The sequence below is a fragment of the Hypoxylon trugodes genome (assembly GCF_022578975.1).
Source record: "Hypoxylon trugodes strain CBS 135444 unplaced genomic scaffold F4822scaffold_7, whole genome shotgun sequence".
NCBI classification, from domain to species: domain Eukaryota; kingdom Fungi; phylum Ascomycota; class Sordariomycetes; order Xylariales; family Hypoxylaceae; genus Hypoxylon; species Hypoxylon trugodes.
In genome coordinates, this window is record NW_026250022.1 from 1,929,819 (window position 1) to 1,948,979 (window position 19,161).

Consider the following 19,161-nt stretch of genomic DNA (forward strand, 5'->3'; position numbering starts at 1 on the left):
TGAGAAGACATACATTGAACGTATAAACCCAAATATAGATGCTTTTTTTTTTAGAAAAGAAAAGAGAAAATTCCCTACCTACCTGATCTGTACTAACTGCTTAGCTTAATTAAAGGCCATGTTCAAGTCGATTGGTTAAGCCAAAACTTAGGTTGGCTCTTCGCACCCGATTTTGGAAACAATCCAGAAGTAGACAAATATTCGAGCCTGCGCTATACTAAAGCATCAATCAGGTGATATGCAAATTGCTGTTAAACGATAAGGCACGATAGCTAGACCGCTCGAAATATGTCTTAAGAAGGTATCGCGTCAAGCGTTTTCGCGATGATGTTGGACCTAATGAGGCTCAAAGAGACGCCGATCGCTGGGCACTGACTCGTTATCCACGGAACGGTATAATTGACATTCGACCTATACACAATTCTATAGTGTAAGTACCGTACTGGACAAAAAGATAATAGAATTATAATATCATGGGTGCGACGCAGGTTTCAGAAGCTTACCTAACTGATCTAGAACCCCTTTCCTTTCTTTTACCTCAGCATCTTCTCATCCTGGCGAAACACTAACAGCCGATATCTCTTGAACGGTTTGGGGGCACATAAATTACCTATTAATATATAACGTGAGTGAGTGGTTTTCTATACTATTCGCTTTTACCCTGAATTCCTATCTGAGGTTAGCGGTGCTCCGGTCTGACAGGCTATTATCCAGTTGTGACGGTTCGTGCCTGGGACGATCGTTCGAGGTTATCGGGCTATGCTTTGCTGACGTTACTCTTATTATTTTTCGCGGAATCTTTCCCCGACCGTCTTAATATTTCTCCTGGCCCGAGAGGCTGAAACTGCAGTTCATTTTGAAATCAGACGGTTGTTTCTTGCTATTTTTTATCTCTATCTCGTCATGTTATGATATTAGACCTCGTGAGACGTGACGGATTGTATGTTGTAAGGTTGACAGATTTTACAGCACGGTCAATTCGGATTTCCCCCTGAAATCTCCTCCTGATTCAGGCATCCCCCCTGTCTACTTAGCTACCTAGGTACGCTTTTCCCCCCCGCAGACCAGGATCCCGGGTAGCTACCCTCCGCGTCTTGGGAGCACTACGCACTACTGTAAGCCCTGCCGCTCCCCGATCCACACCAGCTAAGGGAGAAGGGGAACAACGGAGAGACCCCTTATTCAACCACATAATGCCGACATACCTTTGCCACGGTTTCCGTTGGCATCGCCGAAGTATTCGGTATTTTGTTGTAATTCAGAATGTCGACGAAGCATCCCCCGATTGGATAGTCGCGCACCAGAGCTCCGTCGCGCTGCTCGACCAATTCTACGAGCTATTCGACTTCTTACCGCCCTGCTCCCATCCAGTCCGAAATCCGTTTCCTTTGCCTACTTACGACCCGATACGACCCCCGACGAGCAATGGCCACGCGCATTCGCGCACGCGATCATACGCTAGTCAAGGGAATAAAGAAAAAGACATAATATTCGAAAATGGCGATGCGAGGAATACTAGCAGTCAGCCGAGCACACGATCCAATCGGAGTAAGTCCGTGGGCCAACCGACGGCTACGAACACGATATACGAAGATATGATATCACCATTAGAACCGCCGTCTCCGGTCCTCGACGAGAGTATACCGTTTAATGACTGGTCTGTGGTAAAATTTATAGAAGAGTTCGACCCGACGGATTTGTCCGTGGTTAGTGGACCATGGGCTTACGTGGCGGACTACGTAGTGCGCATAGACACGTCGGTCTCGGTTACGGAGGAAATAAATCGTTATGAGGCACGAATGAAGACTCATCCTTATAAATCCATGAGCGGTGCGAGCGACGAGGGTGGACGCAGGATAAATACAATTGGCAATAGAAGGGCCGGTTGGTTCGAAAAACTACGTGATCAATTACAAAGAAGCGAGAGTATACGGTGGTACGTCGTCGTTTGCGGGGACGAGGAGCGCGCCGGGGCTGAATTAGAAGAATCTGAAGAGGTGGAAAACAAGACAAATGGCCAATCTTCACGGCAAGGTCTATCTTCAATTCGCGGTTTCGTCGAGAATGGATTTGAATTCCGACTTCCGGAATTCCTAGTATCGTCACCGCGGACATCCGAGCAGGGACCGAGACGGCGGAGAATGAGAAAGGAAGCAGCTAAACAAGACTCAACCGCACCAGCTGTAGGTCAGCAGCAGGCGATACCTCCTCCACCCGCTCCAATTCAGGTTGTTCATAAAATGCCGGCGGATAACGGGGTAAAACACAAGAGTTCCTTATCCAGCGGCGGACTCAGAAGATTGTTCTTGAGGCGGAAACCAGATGGTCCAACGTGAAGCATACCTCCATAACACGAGCCGTGGGTCCATCCTACCTTTCCACATATATAAGGCCCTCGGTACCCCAGAGCCAATGCAAAGGACCCTACCAAATGGTGCACTATTTATTGCCGAGACCGCCATTATCATGTTCGTGCCATCAGTACTAAGCTACTGTGTTGAGATGGGTTATGAGTGAGGATGGGAAACGACTCATACACTACGATAGATTCTTACGATTGGCAGACCGCGACCCAGGGAGTACGAGCCTCGATATCAGTGATGATTTAAATGTATTATACGGGACCACCATATGATAATGTTCTTACGCATACGATCTATCCAAATGCGAATGCCAGCTATGAAATATGATTATCTACTACGTTCTAGGCGCAAACTTCGGGCGCGGGCAACTTCTAGGCACCATATACCCGTACTAGTTTGCCAATGTATTTATTATACGCTATCTATATCTATTTATTGGTATCATGGATGTATAACGGTATTTGGTGGTTTGGAATGAATCAATCAGAATCGCTTTAATCCTCATGCTTCTGTTTAGAAGTCCTCAATCTTCGCATTGTTGTGAAGGATGAGTATGGAAATTTCCCATAGAGTCAGTCGTCATCGTCCTCGATTTCATGGACACCGTTGTTCGATATGTACAACAAACCGTGTCGATCAAGTACAGATCTAATACCCGAGAGTTGGTTCTCCGTAAGGTATGTGAGCCGATGATTTGGTATATAGTGGATGTGCTTAAGGCTGGGTATATCTCTTTGGCATGCGGCAGCAAAATCCTTCCGCAATGATTTTTCCACGTGGCCCTCCAGCCTTATAGCAGGAAACTGGTTCCACCACACTCGGATGAGATCCATCCGGACAAGATTCGGTGACAACCTCGTTGCTATCACATTCTCACGTTTAATGTCCGGCCCGAACAGCAGCGGTACTTCAATTGTCAGCTTTTCTAGCTTTACAAGGCTAGGAAGACAGTCCAAGCGTTTCGACGGTCCCAATTGGCTCGGAAACCAGTCATTTAGACAGGCTCGTATCTCCAGAACTCGCAGAGTGTTGGCTCGTAGAGCTATCGCTTGGCTAAGATTCTGATATCGGGGTGGACTAGGACGAACTACGTTGGGTTTCGTTATGATCAACGATAAATTCTCCAGACGGATAGTATTTTCGCAGACGCGAAACAGTTCAACGGCGTCAACTATAATGTTTAGAGTCAGCAATATCCTCCCTATCATAAAGCATACTGCTTACTGCATCCTTCGATTTTCAGTTCCTTGAGTCTCTCCATCTACGAGAGCTCTATGGAAAAGGCATGATGCCAAGACTCCCTCCAGACCTGGAGACAGGTAAAGTCTCCAAGACAAGTGAACCCCAAGGGTACTGATAAGCTGCGCGTGTTGTCTCTTCGGGTCCGTGAGTTTCTGTCGTGTTGAAGATATAAAGTCGAAAATTTGCGAAGAACCGCCCGCTTTAAGCCATCATATCTGTCTATTCCATTCATGATTGCGGATAGAGTAAGATAGTCGTCATTTTCGGGTTTACAAAGAAAAAGGGACTGCAGGTTATCAGAGAAACATAATAGAACCGCTAACAATCGCTCGGGGAAGTAGTTGATCAATTCCCACTGCTCTATACGAGTCCTCCCAGTCCTGGATTCGCGGCTTAACGGACCAAGCATCGCATTTTCAAAGATCAAGCGTTGGAAGCTGGAAAGGTCATCCTATGACGGGTAGCCGTAGTAGAGAAAGGGCCAACGTCTGCAATGTTAGAGTGTTAACATAATTTACTCCTCAGTATTTATTCCTTTGGGAGAACTGACAGGACTTCGGGATTTCGAGGGCAAATCTCGCCGTGCCACCACCTCGTGTTTCCTAATCCCGAGTGACAAATGATGTGTTTGATGAACCCACCTATCTCAGGGATCTCGACTACAGTGCGGATCAACAACTTTAATCGCTTTAGGCCACCCAAGACCGAGACGAACCCTTTTCCATAATTTACTTGGTCTAAGAAGAAGATGACAGTTCGATACAAGAAAGGTGTTGCAAACGCATTGAGAATTTTGCTGCTAAGACAGAGGTTGTAGAGAGTGTTACGATTCTCCCAGTATCCTTCTGGAGGTAAATAATCAGCCACATCGCTCACCGCAAGCTGAAAATATTTAATGATATCTAATTTAATTTCGGCAGGAATATATATTCGGCTGGGTCTCTGGGAGGGATTCGGCTCCGCCATGGTCGGAAGATGATATAGGAACTAGTAATGGGGATAGAGGTATGGTTGATAGAAGATTGATGAAGTTGAGAAACACTGAAACTGTAGTCTCGAAGAGAATTCTACATTACCTCTCCATGCATCTAAACATGCTTGAAAGGCAGGTACCATCACATCATATTTTGAGTGCGCATATGGCTCTAAACAGATTCAACATACCTAGGTACAGATTTAATTCATACTGAAGGTGCGGACGGATAAACCCTCAATTCTAACTTCCATCTCGCCTCTATCGCCATCCTGCTAGCTACTCCTAGCACAGACACTCTTTCTTTCTCATCCATCTACCTGCTCATCCAGGTCGTTATCTCTCTCGCAACATCCTCCACCTCAATTCCGAATAGATCGCCACTCCTTTACACAAAAACATCACCATCCTAATCACTCATCCTACAACCCCCTATCTCACACAACCATGCACATCTACCATCTTATCTGCAAGCCGTAACATCATCACACAGGACATATGCGCACGTGTCTCCGTACCGCACATCTACATTCCCCGGCTATACCCAACTCGTCACGAAATCCGGGCATCCACCATCACCGGTCTACACCTAGTTCCGCTGGGAACATCCTATTTTGGTGTAAGATAGACTCACCGGTGAAGCTTAGAGCCGACCCGCATTTCCGCTCGCCTATGGGAGAGGAGCAATAAAATCTCCGAAGACCGCTACTGCGCTCCGCGAAAAGGGAAATAAAATAAAAACTTATCTTGTTCCTTTGAATCCTTTCCCGTTCCTGCTGACATCAAAATGCCGCAGCTAGGCTAGCTCTAGTGTAGGAACCCCGGGGAGGGGAACCCGGGAGATGGACTGGGGTTGTAAGAGGGCCCTGTACAGGGAGGAGACTCAGGGCCTGCGGAGCCCCCGCATGAGTTCCTGGCGCCCTACCTAGGATCTAAGTCTTTTTTTTTTTTTTTTATCTCTTTTTATTCTTGTTTTATTTTTGTATATTTTATTTTATTCTCATTTTCCATGAACGGTGTATCCAAACTTGTATCGGACTCTTTCCATATTAGGCACTTGTGAATAGGCGCTTCTTGTAACCAGAACGGAAGCTTCCAAGAAATGTATAAGGGTGAGTCTAACAAAAAGCTGCTCTACCGAGGCTTCACTTGAAACCCTGGAGATCTAGATTATGAAGTCATTCAATTGCATCTCGCTTATAACCTCCCACGTGCGGGAGAAACGAAAATTGACCCCTCGTTACGGGGCTCAGCTTGCTCAAAATAGCACATTGTCTTTATGAACCAAAGTGGGTAATTGTATAAATAGAAGCACTCATATTATATATATGTAAAAGTCGATTGGGTATAGATGACGCCGTAGTTGTCTCAACTCATTAATTTTTGTCATTGCCTCGTAACCCAGGTGTGAGCCAATCTTCCGAGATATAGTCTTCAGCTGAATTTCCGTTGCCTTGATATATTAGCCATGAATGCCGATGTAGCTCTGGTAGTATAGAACGCTTGAAAACGCCGATAGCGCCGAACATGAAACTAACACTTTGCATCCCTCGAGAATGTCGAGATAATACACATCAGCGATGATGAAACAAGAGACATCCGCCGAACCGGGCTTATAGAATAGGTAGTTAGGTATACAACAGCGTGTGGATGAGAATTCCGGGGGGACGAGCCAGCCTGCCGGCGCATCCCCCTTTCACCCTAGGGTCCTCTCTTTGTCTGTGACTTCATCGGCCCTTATGATGTCGTCGTGAGTGGTGGTATTGAGTTATGATGTCGAATTGCGTAGAAAGATGAGAATAGCCGTGCATGTCCTCCCAGGGAGTGCTGCAACGTATAGGAAAAGTCAGTAAGTAATTTCTCCAACTCTGCTTAACAAGAAAATAACTGGTGGTCGCTGCAATGCCCGAATTCAGTAAAAGGGCACTGTTGTTAACAGGGTTGTCGGGAATCCGGGCCGCGAATCCTAGCCATCCCCAGACCAAGAAATTTCCCCGCCAACCACGCCCAACCAGTTATCCCCAGAATGCAACCCCAGAGCTGTGCAGCGCTGCCAAACTGTAGGAGTGTGCTACTCTGGCCGTCCTAGGCCTTTCAACGGCCTTGTTCCTGGGGGGTTGTCAATCATCTAAGAAATCAGCCACGGAGGGACTTGATCCCTAGAGACCCGACAAGGCTGAAAAGGACCCGGTGGCCACTCGCACCAAGCTCGCTATGTTGACCTCCCCAGTTGAGCGTCGTATCGCAGCGTGCATGCCCGGGAGAAGTCCTTGTGCAATAGAGACAGCGCATTTGAAGCATAGCCGAGAGTGCTGAAGGGCCATCTTCATGCAAGTGCCTGCACTCGTTCCTAGATACGCGAACAGGCCGGCCCAGACAGCGGGTAAGATATGACATCGTAGGAAGTTGACACCTCTACACATAGACATAGAGGCGGGTTTTCGGATCAGGGACGGGGCATACGATCGTCGTGGGGCTTGAAGCATTCGGACCGGAGATCTCGTCTTTCAAGCCTGGCACTCTGCGTCATTCTTGAATAAGATACATCATCCGTTTAAGAATGTTCGTCTACGGACCTCGGCCTCCTTAATAATTTCGGCCGCCAAACTAAGGCTAGGCGCCAATATGGCCATCCTCTCGATGTCCATAATTACATCATTGATGATTTGGTCGATGACCTCACGGTGAGGGACGAGGGTCAATAGGATGTTTGACAAAGAAGGTGACATAGTAGCCCCCATAACCAGTAATGTTTGAGAAACGATAGAGAGGGCGCCTTGCCAAAGGTAGGGCATATGGCCGGCGTGACTGCGGCCAAATCGTTAGATTGTGTCAATATTTTGAAGAGCCGGGGAACGGAGTATGAGGCTAGGGAAATTGTCCAATCATCGTGAAGGAATTTTACTTACTGTGCAGATATGTGCTCCAATTGCCTGATTGAGGCTTCAAGGCACTTGTGACAGCTCTCCCGCACTGAGGGGTCCAAAACGGCCTGCTCGTTATCGAGGACTGCCAAGATATACGGACGGTAGATAATGGTTCGGCAAGCAAAGAAACGTAATCGTAAGACGGTTTGCACCGGGTCGGGTAGAGTCGCACGGGTGAACGGGAACTGAAGGGCCAAAGGGAGGCTCTCGTACCATTGCGTGAGCTGAAAGTCCAGCTCGGCGACGACGGGTTCCAAACTAGTAGTAGATGCCATCGAGTCCTTAGAGTAGATGAGTTGGCTAACTCGGTTGAGAAGCCTTCTCAATGCGATTTCAGCTAAGAAGTACCAAAGGTCATCTCGGCCAACCGCTTCGGATTCTTCACCTTGGAAGCCACCAGGAAGACCAACATTTTCCTCAAATTGTACTACTCCGGAGTGGGGCAAATCCAGTTCCGCGAGGAGGTCGCTCTCAAAGAGTAGAGCGTTCCAGTAAATGCGCTCTAGTAACTCTCTTTGATCCTCCGGTACCCGTGTCGGCGTCATGAGTAAAAGTTGTAGTTTGCTGCTCACGGTACACAGCAGGTTCCACGCTTCCAACGGCCTCACCAGGTAGAAAAGGTATGCGGCGGCTAATAAATGGCACTGAGCGGCCAAGACACTGTTGGCAGTCATCATACCAGGTAAAAGTGACCATGCAGCTGTGAAATATTGCAGACCCGGAGGATCCTCCTGAGGTACGATCCTTGATATGCTGCCTCGTAAACTCGCCTGGCCTAGAGAAAGCACCAGTAGCACGATGCAGCTCTCGGGACCCTCGCGGAATCCGGTTGATAGCGCTGTACGGTAATGGCTCCTCCAAGTAAAAGGGTTAACACAGGCATACCACACATTCACCCTTTCAAAGTAGGCCTCAATGTAAGCATTAGTATTCGATAAATCAACACACGGTGTTTTCGCTAAAGAATGGAGTGGTTCGCGTGCCATTTCGAGTTGCAGAATAATCTGCGGGTCGTACGGGCGTCCGATCAAATCTCGAATTAACGGCCATTGCAGTAAATGTAGCGCTGCGTTGGTGTGGACCTTTGGCATCGTAGAAATATTAGTTCCTTGGGGGTGGCTTGTCCATGTTCCCAGGCCACCGCTTGGTATTATGGAAACAAAACTTCCAGATGAGTTCTGAATCATGACATTATCGCCGCTAAGAGCTGTGCCATTACTTATAGGCGGGGAATCGTGTGTGATCTGCATAGCATTCGGGTGTCCGTTCGCTAAATTGATTTGAAGTAGGCTCTCAATCCGATTCAGTCGTTCTAGAATGAGCTTGTCGCCAGCGTCAAGCTTGATCCCGGGTTCTCTGTATATGCATTCGGCCCCCAATTCCGTACAGAGCTTACACTTCGGCTTGGTGCCATCACATCTTGATTTCCGGGAACGACAGACTTCGCACTACGAATTGCTTTCTATCAGAATCTCATTCACCCGATCTTTATTGTCACCCAACAACCTACCGCGATTGTGGCCCTCCTCCGGGGATAATCAACAGTCGCATCTGTATTTCTTCTCTTTAGGGGATTGCCCCCTTCGTCGCTCGATGCTTTCTGCATGCCATTGGTGACTTGCTCGGTGCGGACTTCGGTCGTTTGCGAGAGATTCCGGGCCTTTTGTGCCGAGCCCAATATTCCTTCCCGGCTGAAGCTTGCGGTGCGTTGAGCCTTGACAGCCGTCGGGGATTTTAGCGCTGAGCCGTTGGTGGCCGGGTTCAGCTGCGGCGACGGGACCTCGATCGAAAATGTCTCCCTTGAAGGTAGGGGAAATGGTCGCCCCGAATTACTAGCTCCGCCGGCAGAAAGAGGCGAGTCACCCGTGGACGACGGCGACATCTTCCAAGCCAACAGGTCACCGGCGCCTCTACGGGTGAAGACGACGGCAGGGCAGCCTCGCTTAAGTATCGGATGATATGTTACTCGTTTGTATGAAGCCGTGTAACCGGGATCAAGAGAAGCATACAACTTCACCGAGGGAGTATTTAATTACCCAGAGGGCTGTACAGGGACGAGTTTCGGACAAAAATGACGAGAGAGGGTATCCGGTCTGCAAGGCACGGGCAGCGAGCTTGTCATATTTTATGACGGGAAACCGTGGGAAAGATGGTGGATTTAGACAGTGGTGTCTCTCCTCCACATGGTACACACCTGCAGAAGCGGCGCAGAACCGTTGAGCCCCTAGTAAAGAATCCTAGGCCGTCTGGGAGGGTCCAGCGGTCGACTAGCCAGCCAGCCAGAAAACCCCAGATAATTGCTTTCCCATCGCGGTTTAGGCGCAGTGTCGTCAAAAAAGGTATTTAGTACAGCGTAGCACGGTACGTCGCAGCGAGGCAAGGGTTGCATTCTTGGCCCGGCCACCCCCCTTGATTGGAGCCCATCTTCTGGAAGCTCGCGGTACAATACTGTACACCACCCACTTTGAACTTGACGGTTCACAGCACATAGCGAACTAGGTCCCTTAGGATTTGCCATATTTCGTCCGAACGGGATGATGGGCTTGTTCATGGTGATACAGTTTTTAGCATCGAGTTCTATGCCTCGTGCGCACGAGCAAGGCCGGCCCTGACAGCGGACATCATGCATCGTACATCCATACCATGCCCTACACTATGCAGAGACTAAAAAAGAGGAATGGAGCCTCTACTGCGGGTGACACCTGACACCGTTCGAAGCGCCGATATGTATCGACGGGGTTTGGAACTGCAAATAAGCAGATTTCTTTTTTGAATCCCCGCTTCTGGGACTACCTACCATGGCCTCGTATGTACAAATCAGCCCAGCGCATTGGCTAGGCTAGGGTCCGTGAATACATACCTACATACCTTGGTAGATATTATCAAGTTATCGGACGATTAAAACGGTATATACCTCTCTTTCTCATTGATCAATACTATTCGCCGCCCACGAGCTAGTATGATACACTGAGACTGTACGACATCATCACAATATAAAGATATAAGGGACCAAATGGGTGGCAAGACAAATAGGCGAGTATATGCCGTCGCTAATGATGACAATGATGATGACAAGTAGGTACAAAGTACGAAGGATGCACGTTGGAGATGGGATCTGGGGTCCTGCGGGTTGTGACAAGGGCTCGGATGAAAGGGAATATGAAAATTTCCGCGATTGAGGTAGGATCCACGATAGAACAATTCAAGAGAATGTTGTATGTGTATTGAAGTTGAAGAATTCCCACGGATGCCCATGGATGTTGAACAGGGGAAGAAAATAAAACCAAGCTAAACCTGCGCCGGGGATTATTTCATAGCGGCTTGCTTAACCCACTAAGATGCCTACAACACCTGATTTATACATTGCTCGGCTTGGTTAGTTCCCTTTGTAGGTTTAAGCTTGATTCCTATAAGGTTCGTAGTACCTAAATACCTACCTAGGTAGGTACTTAGATACATGACTCCGAGATATCCTTGGTACAAAATAATACACTATCTACATATCCTAGGAATGCAGGAGCGGAAATAATTACCTGTTACAATAACATATTTATCTTATACTATATAGAAGAGGAAGATATTGTAGGCTACTAGATTCGAGTTTGAGATACGGGATGGATTGTCGATATTTAATTTCCTACTCGTACCTAAGGTACAGAGGTTATGCACAGACTCTATAATATGTACCCTACATATGTAGTGCCGTATTCATTGATGTATAGAAAATAAAGATACCGCGGCAAAGGTACCTGAGATAAAGTTGTCATAACCTGCATTATTAGGTACCTAACGGGGTAACCCTTGCCGACTCCATCTTCGAAATCTCCAAACTGGATGCGGCACACGGACATGCGAGATACATACATATGTGTACATGCGGAGGTACTTGAGTACCTTCTTAATTTATGGGTTTCTTTTTCTTTTTTCCCCTCATCATAAAATATGCATATGATTTGTGTTTTTTCATCTTTCTATGGCATCAATTCATATCATAACCAGATTAATATTGCCCACTGTTTTACAATTACAATAGTAAAATATTCCCTCAGGCTTTATGGCATATTTTCAGAATATCCTTTTCATTCAGAAATAACAAGTCGAACTAATATTTACTCCATCCTGTCAGAGTTTCATATCCCGAAGAGGCTCGGACGTATTCCTAGTAGGAGGAAAAATAAGACACACCAGCTATACACCATACTATATCATTCAAAATTATACATAATAAATTATCATATACTATACTATTATCTAACTAACTACAAGTCTCGGAATCCTCCAAGGTCAATGTCAATCGCCGAAATGACCATACCTACCTCCTCATCCTAAGGTGTGTCCCATCATTGGATATCGAAGCTTGTGGCCAAACAACCCCATCAACTTGTTGCTGCGTTAGCTTAATAAACTGACCCAGGGGACACGTGAAGAATACTCCAACTTTGATATATCAACTTGACCAAGTGCCTTGGTTTGTCATTTAACGACCTGAACCGATTTGCTTACATTGTCTCGCTTGAGTCACGAGAACTGGTTCGCCGCAGCTCTTCTGCGACATCAATATAAAAGCGGATGACTATCTCTATTTGTGAAGGTGGCTGACCTTCCTTTCTGGAAGTCTCTTCTGTTTCTTTTACGGCCGACCCCAGGTACCGTACTTCTTCGTTGTCACTTCCGCTAGCGTAGGAGGAACAAGACGATCCCTTCTCGCTACCAGTCAATGCCTTCAACCATCTTTACCTCCATACCTCTGTGCGCAAAGTACTACAAGGCTGACCGAAAAAAGACCATACTGGTTTTACCTCTTTGGGTCTGTACCGGACGAGTTCATCTAAACAAGTGGACCGCACTCTTCAGGCAAACTGCGGATTACTACGGAAGAGGTGACGATCTAGCAGTCTTCTAGGGAGCGCTCGTGAAATGAGCCCGGTTTTGCCCAGCGTAAAGCAACTGATCAAACTGAAACTTATCATCTACCATGTTCGGCTGCCTACCTACCAACCCTACGGCCTACCTAGGTAAAGACATGTATACGGGATTTCTACGTATGTCCTAATCCAGCTCTATATGTTCCCCCCATGTTACCAAGACTTTGGTGCGTGGGAGATAATTACAGCTATCCAGCAAGGCCTTCTTCGGCTGTTGGTATTTGACGGTGACTTGCATGACCATAGCCTTTCAACGGGCCGAATACAGAGATGGTGATAAAACGTGGCGGCCTTGTGCCAACCGCACGTCGCAGGTCAATTCTCAGACAGACATATATCCTTACACTTAATCCTTATTTATAAGATCCGACTAGGTTTAGCATCGTCCCAAGTCCACCGTAGATCATTTCTGCGGGGGAAGGGTTTTTCTGAAGCACGGACGGCTTTTCCCGCGCTGAGAAATAAAACAGGGAGCTTCAAAATTAAGATTGCTAACGTTAATAATATGTGTGTAAGTCTTACTGTTGGTGCTATTACCTGGCTCCAGCCTCAGGGCCTCATTTTACGTCTTCGGTAATTTTAATACGGTTCACCTGAAGCACGACAGAAGCATCGTGGCATAAAAGTATGGCCAAGGGACAATCCTATCTGGTGTTGACATAGAAAAAGAAAGTCATACCACCTTGCCGTAATATTGCAATGCAATATGAACCTTGATTCCCTCAAGGTAACGTCCGGGTATCTCCTAATTGTCATTCTAGTAGATCATATGGCGTCGTATTAGCATATTACTTACCTACCTAAGGTACATCCGCAAAATGTCATACACGATACAAGACTGCCACAGTTTGGAATTTTAGTCACGAGAGCCTAGAACACACCAGTTTCAACACCTACACCACCAATTTAATAAGAGGCCGTCCTCTATAAACTGCGCTAATCCTCTCATAGCCCCAGCCCCCTAGTAATTGTAGGTACATATGTAGTAACAGTTACTATGCAGTATGTCACTACATGCTAACACTCTCATATCAACTTAACTTCTTATACTTGGTGCCAAGACGCGCACTAATCTAGTTGAGTGGGCATTTGGTTGCATTCACAAGCATCGTCGACCTATGACGGGACTCGTACGAGCCGGTCCTGTGCAGGCCACAACCTTAATAATCTCCAGCATCGTGAGTTTACTAAACTAGTCGAGCCGGTCGGAGTTGTTCCGTAATGGGCTTCAAAATAAACAAGACACTATCTCCAACCCCCAGATAACTAGCAGCCTAGGTAGGCAGGCAACGTCCCAATATGTCTCACCTTGCGATTAGCCCACATTTTCACAATGACATCGAATAATGATCCTATACGGGAATAACTCTGCAATCCTGGAAGGGGGATCGACCGACCGGATCTTCTGTACATCTGCTCAGCCTGCTCGGACTCCTTGCTAGCCCTTGCTTTTGCCTTGCTACCTCCCCAGACCCCGCATGCGCCAGCGACGTATAGCACAACATAAGCAAGCTCAGTAGGGGTAGTATTCACTAGAATTTAGAGTCTAAGATAGACCCTCTCTCCTGAGTAAGTCTACCTATGAGGCTCTGTACCATGAGCAGGATTCATTCGGGTCGACCAACCAGGTTCGAGGACGATACCCCATTTCGTCGCTTGCACGAAAAGGGGAAGGCAAGAAAAATAAAATTATTATGAAAAAATAGGAACGATCGTGATAGCTGCCGCCCCGGCATCTGCAAAGAAGACGCGCAGGTAAGACAAAAAAAAATTCCACGAGAGGCCGTGCACTTTTTGGGGAGACTACTAAACGAGTGCAACGTCGGCATGATACTTGACATTCAACAAATTTCTTTCTCCAAGAAACACACGATCGAAGTCTAGACAGAGACAAGAACTTCTGGCCGAGTGAGTCGTCGACGACTTAATCATCCGGCCTAAAATAGTATCCCGTATACCTTATCGAGGACTGAATACTCCCCTTTCTGTCTTCAATGCTGTACTACTTTGGTCCTGTCAAAATAAAACCGCCCTGCCAAATTCGTTACGTAGCATGCCGATACAAGACCTACATATCAAGCTTTCTGGTACCGTTACCAAGCGCCGCAGTTTGCCATCTTGGGGTGTGACCAGGTCACTAGTACAAGCGCGAACCAAGCTGTAAGTCATCTGGGATGTACGTACGTGATGTTAATATATTACGCGATTCCAACTTTTCCTGGTTTTTGACACTAGCTGTCAGACCCAAAGAGAGAAAAAGAACGAACATTTAGACAGGATGGGGGATGGCGTAAGCCATGCAGTCATTGATTCCTGATGTATGTGCATTCCGAGCCGTTCTACTAAACGCTTCCATTCTTGTCGATCTCCCGTCTCCAATTCCCCAAAACGGCTACCAAGCATCTCCGTCGTTGACGTCCTACCGCAACGAGATGAGGTCGACAAGCATAACGACGACACGGCTTACGAATCTATCATACGCGAATGACCTCGCCCCTGATCAACAATTTTCCATACGCAAGCCATATTGTATCCGTTCGCCAAATAAGATACCTACCCCAGTATGACTCTTTTCAGTAGGCGGCTATACCCCGTACCCCGTTCCCAGCTTGGGATATGCCAACTAAGGCAGCCTGCCAGTTTGCCTGGGTAGCTTAAGCTTGTACCTATCCCGGAAAGATAGGTCCTGGGATTTGCTAATTTGGTCGCTAAAAATAAAAAAAATCACACCGGTGGCGACCTTATTATATTGACCTACGTAGACCTAGGCCTCAGGTGTTCCTTCATTCCCCATCCCCTAGCTTACCAAACTTCAGCGCGGCTTACTTACGTGTCTACCTATATTAAAAAATCCACCTTTGCCCAGCTCGCCCCCGCACCGCACTATTGTCTCCTCGCAATTTATATTTTAGGGGCTTCCTTAGCACTAACGCAAACCCCGCAGCACCCCCTAGCACATGTTCATGTCCCCCCTGGAAGGCTCGTGAATGAGGCTCTAGAGATCCTGAAGCGCCTCAAGCAATATTAAATGCATAGTGGAGAGGCATTATAGTGAACCACATGACCTATTGACTGCTTACATGCGACCCGCTTTCTCTTGGGATATTGCTACTATTCGTATCGATCTTGTATATTGACCACTAAGTCTTACTACTACACGATATTACTTCACGATAGTATCCTAGTATTTTTACGAGTCATACGATTTGAATACGTCTCCTCTACCTGTCTATCAATCTATCTAGGATCATGGTCTAGACACTCACGAGACATGCCTCGGTTAGAAAGTATGGTAGTCCTCGCGGAAGATGGCCGCGGTAACTTCGCCTTCGACGTATCCATGCGCGACGTAATCCGTGAACTTGCCTGTCTTCACGTCACGCTCGATGAGAACGACGCGGCCATCTGCCTGGAGCGACACCGCCACTAAATCGCCATCTGCATTGATGGCGAAATGCCGAGGTCCACTGCCGCCTGCTGCGAATTCTTGTACCTTGGTTAGATTTCCGTTCGAGCGATCAATTGAGTACTATAGTATCCGAGGTTAGTCAATTTTCGAAAGACGATATATCATTCGCCTTCCGTCGGAAAAGGCGTAACGGACAGGGGTACACGGTAAGGAAATCGGGGTATACTCACGGTTATCAGTGGGTCCGAAGGGATCTCCGTGCTGTTATTGGGATCGAAATTCGTGATATTGAACGAATTCTCCCAGCGTGATGAGACAATCAGATATTTTCCATCGGGCTATTATCCTATTAGTAAAGCATTCCGACGACGATGCAGATCATAGATATTCAATAGCCTATGGTTGAACTTACAGAGACAAGGATCTCGGCAGCGCCTGTTCCCTCCGGAAGAGTTTTCTCTTCCCCGTGAGTAGGGATGTAAAATAACTCATTGAAGCTAAGGGTATCGTTGTCGTTGTAGATGACCTCATACCCCGTGATTGTATTTGCCAGTTCAGAGACCAAGTAGAAGTACGTCGTTCTCGGAGTTACCGTGAATGCTCCGTGTCTCGGCCCAGAGCCGGGCCGCACAGGAAGGGGTGCCACTGGTTTCAAACCGAGAGTGCTGGCATCTGCTTGGTAGATGCGCACCTGGTCGGCGCCCAAGTCTGGTACCAGCACGTAAGATGCGGTAGGATCTAGGATCGCTTCATGTGGATGTGGTGCCTCCTGTCGCGCCGGGTTGGGACCAGGTGCTTCGAGCGCATAGGTCTCATTAAGCACCAGCGTGAGGTTGCCCTCGGGATCGAAGCCGACGACGCTGACGCTAGAGCCAGAACTGGAAAGATTGGTCAGAGATGACGGACATACATACCTACATACAAGACAAAAAGAATTGGTATGTATGGGGGATGTCCGTGATTTGATATCAAGGACGAAAGCCAAGAGATGGGAGTGGATCGCGAACCACCGAGCAGGTTCGCCGCATGCGGAGGAAGTGAGAGGGAATTGGGCTTACTAGTGTGCTATAGCAAGGCCACGACCACCAACACCAAATTCAGCTATACTAACGGGGCCTTGGATCACATCAAGCTTGTCTAGGGTGGTCAATGTGCCATCATCGTCGGTATAGAACGTGGTCACGCCTCCATAGGGTCCGGTAAAACCTTCATCTAGACAGAAGAGGAGATTTTTGGAATAGTCAAGCGAGAGCCACGATGGGTTCGGGCCACAGCCCGTAGAGTTGGAGATAATCTCAAGGGTAGCAGCAGCACCGGTGGCGGAGTCATCGTCGGGCGTGGTTAGACTGAAGGTACTAACCGTACCAGCATAGGAAGACACATAAAGGAGGGTAGAGGATGCCGAACTAGCTAATCCAAGGGACAGCAGCCCTGCGGGGAAGACACCTTTCCACATGGTTGGAGGCTTCAACTTGTCGATCGACTGATAGAACCAAGTCAACTGACAGGTGAGGATAAGAGAGGCAAACAGAAAAGTCACCCCAACGGTGACTATTAAGCCAACGCCATGAGCTATCGCAATCCGCCCAGACTTTGTCATCATGAATGGTGTCCTCTCCTCCGCCGGAGCACTACAATATCTGTTAACCTCAACTGGTAATCGACCATCGTCAATACCCCTGCCTCTTTTCCTGTCTTGGGTTTACCCGGAGAGACCCTGCACTGCACCCTAGCCCGGTACTGCATGAAATCCGGAAAAATTAGGTGGCCGGCCGAAGTCTCTATACTATATTGGGACAAGGGTCGAACGTGTAGTCCAGTGAAGAGGTGGGCAAATGTACATAGATAGCATCAACATAGACCCCTTTGTTCAGGTCCTTTGGTCGTAGGAATGGGCAACTTTAGTCTGATGCAGGGGTATGGGATGAGAAATTGGAGGAGGGCAGTGAAAAGACAACATAGCATGTTCTCCTCTGTGTCGAGTCCAATGAGCAAAGACGACGAAGTTGGAGTAAGAATCTAGGCTGGTGACACACGGGAGATGGCGTTGCAATGCGGAGGAGAAAAGGTGGAGAGGGACGGGACAGATTATTAGTGAGCTGCTGGACTGGACTTAGAAGATTTGCGGTACAGACTGACAGGGGTATATTAAATTTTTCTTCCTTTTTATTCATGCTGGGGTCGATCAAGGGCTCCCTCACCCCCCATCGATTTCTATTATGCTGTTTTATCTCATCTTTCTTAGCTCTTCCCGGGGCTGATGAAGATTCTCCACAAAGCTCAGACTTCTACGACGACTAATAACGACTCTATTATAATAATGCCTTCGCCGGTGGATAGATCGATCCCTTGCAACAGCTAGATTGTCACTAAGAAAAAATAATATATTGGGCGTGTCCGGAGTAGGGAGAGGCCGAAAACTAGGAGCCTTGGAGGGGGGCATCGCCCTGAAAGTCAATTAATCGTGTCGCATTGCTAAGTCCCGAACGCGGAGATCACTTGAGCTGTTCATGATGTGACTACTAGACTCGAATCAGGTTGTATCTTGCTAGTCTCAGGCAGCGCTTGTGCCATGTTAGGTATCCCGCAATTGGTTGGACTTTTTTATTCATTATCATATCTCAAAATCTTTTTTTGCTATGCCGTGTTTAAATCAAAGACGATTCTATTGCTACCACTCTACGGACTACCCCTGCGTTGCTCTCGAAGATACTACTCCCAGCTACTGCAAGAAAGTCGACATAGTCACAATTGTAACCCTGGCGTAGCACTACAAGACGGGAATGGAATTTGCTTTTTATCATTGCCCAAACCTGGTAATCGTGGGACAAGAAGAGTTATGACCAAGACCTAATAGGGTCGAAAGCGTGCTATTGCTTGCAGAGATGGGGGACCAGGGTACCAATTAACGAAGGTATATCCCCTACAATTAGGGCATTATATGCCTGCATGTACCTACCACTAGTACGTATATATTTTCCTATGCGAGATTTGACCTAACGGAGTATTCATCTCGGGAAGCCACATAGCTAGTATATTCAGGTCTGTCACGATTAAAATACTTCGAAGCCTTAATCAATCCGATATCCGAAATCTATTGTTACCCTCATCCAGTTCGGGCTTTGAAAAGTCGGCCAAATAACATGGATGATGATATTGGTTGAAAAAATCCTTGGGTTTCATATGACCTAATTCCTCCGGAGACGACCATGATAATTCCGTCTACCTTATGTACGCTAAGTCGTATGGAGTTCCGCTAAGTTAGTAACACTTTCAAAGGAAGCTTGGACGACACCATGTTCTGCTCTGACGCTGCACGACG

At 47.3% G+C, this 19,161-nt stretch overlaps 3 protein-coding genes across 3 annotated transcripts; 1 reads left to right on the plus strand and 2 right to left on the minus strand.

The window, feature by feature from the left end:
* Positions 1-545: 545 nt before the first annotated feature.
* Positions 546-2,484, plus strand: F4822DRAFT_322313 (uncharacterized protein). The gene is made up of 2 exons (XM_051455487.1): positions 546-625; positions 715-2,484. Exon 2 carries the CDS (start codon positions 1,194-1,196, stop codon positions 2,334-2,336), a length of 1,143 nt encoding a protein of 380 aa, XP_051312409.1. The 5' UTR covers positions 546-625; positions 715-1,193; the 3' UTR covers positions 2,337-2,484.
* A 4,640-nt stretch (positions 2,485-7,124) lies between these two features.
* On the minus strand, positions 7,125-9,387 carry F4822DRAFT_431509 (uncharacterized protein; the record flags this gene model as incomplete). The annotated part of the gene is made up of 3 exons (XM_051461487.1): positions 7,125-7,386; positions 7,488-8,953; positions 9,016-9,387. 3 exons carry the CDS (start codon positions 9,385-9,387, stop codon positions 7,125-7,127), a joined length of 2,100 nt encoding a protein of 699 aa, XP_051312410.1.
* A 6,164-nt stretch (positions 9,388-15,551) lies between these two features.
* F4822DRAFT_322639 (putative isomerase YbhE) lies at positions 15,552-17,591 on the minus strand. Its single transcript, XM_051455489.1, has 4 exons — positions 16,898-17,591; positions 16,252-16,717; positions 16,070-16,177; positions 15,552-15,959 (listed from the first exon to the last, which is right to left on the minus strand). The coding sequence occupies exons 1-4, from the start codon at positions 17,440-17,442 to the stop codon at positions 15,711-15,713; spliced, it is 1,368 nt and encodes a 455-aa protein (XP_051312411.1). The 5' UTR covers positions 17,443-17,591; the 3' UTR covers positions 15,552-15,710.
* Between the last annotated feature and the right edge of the window lie 1,570 nt (positions 17,592-19,161).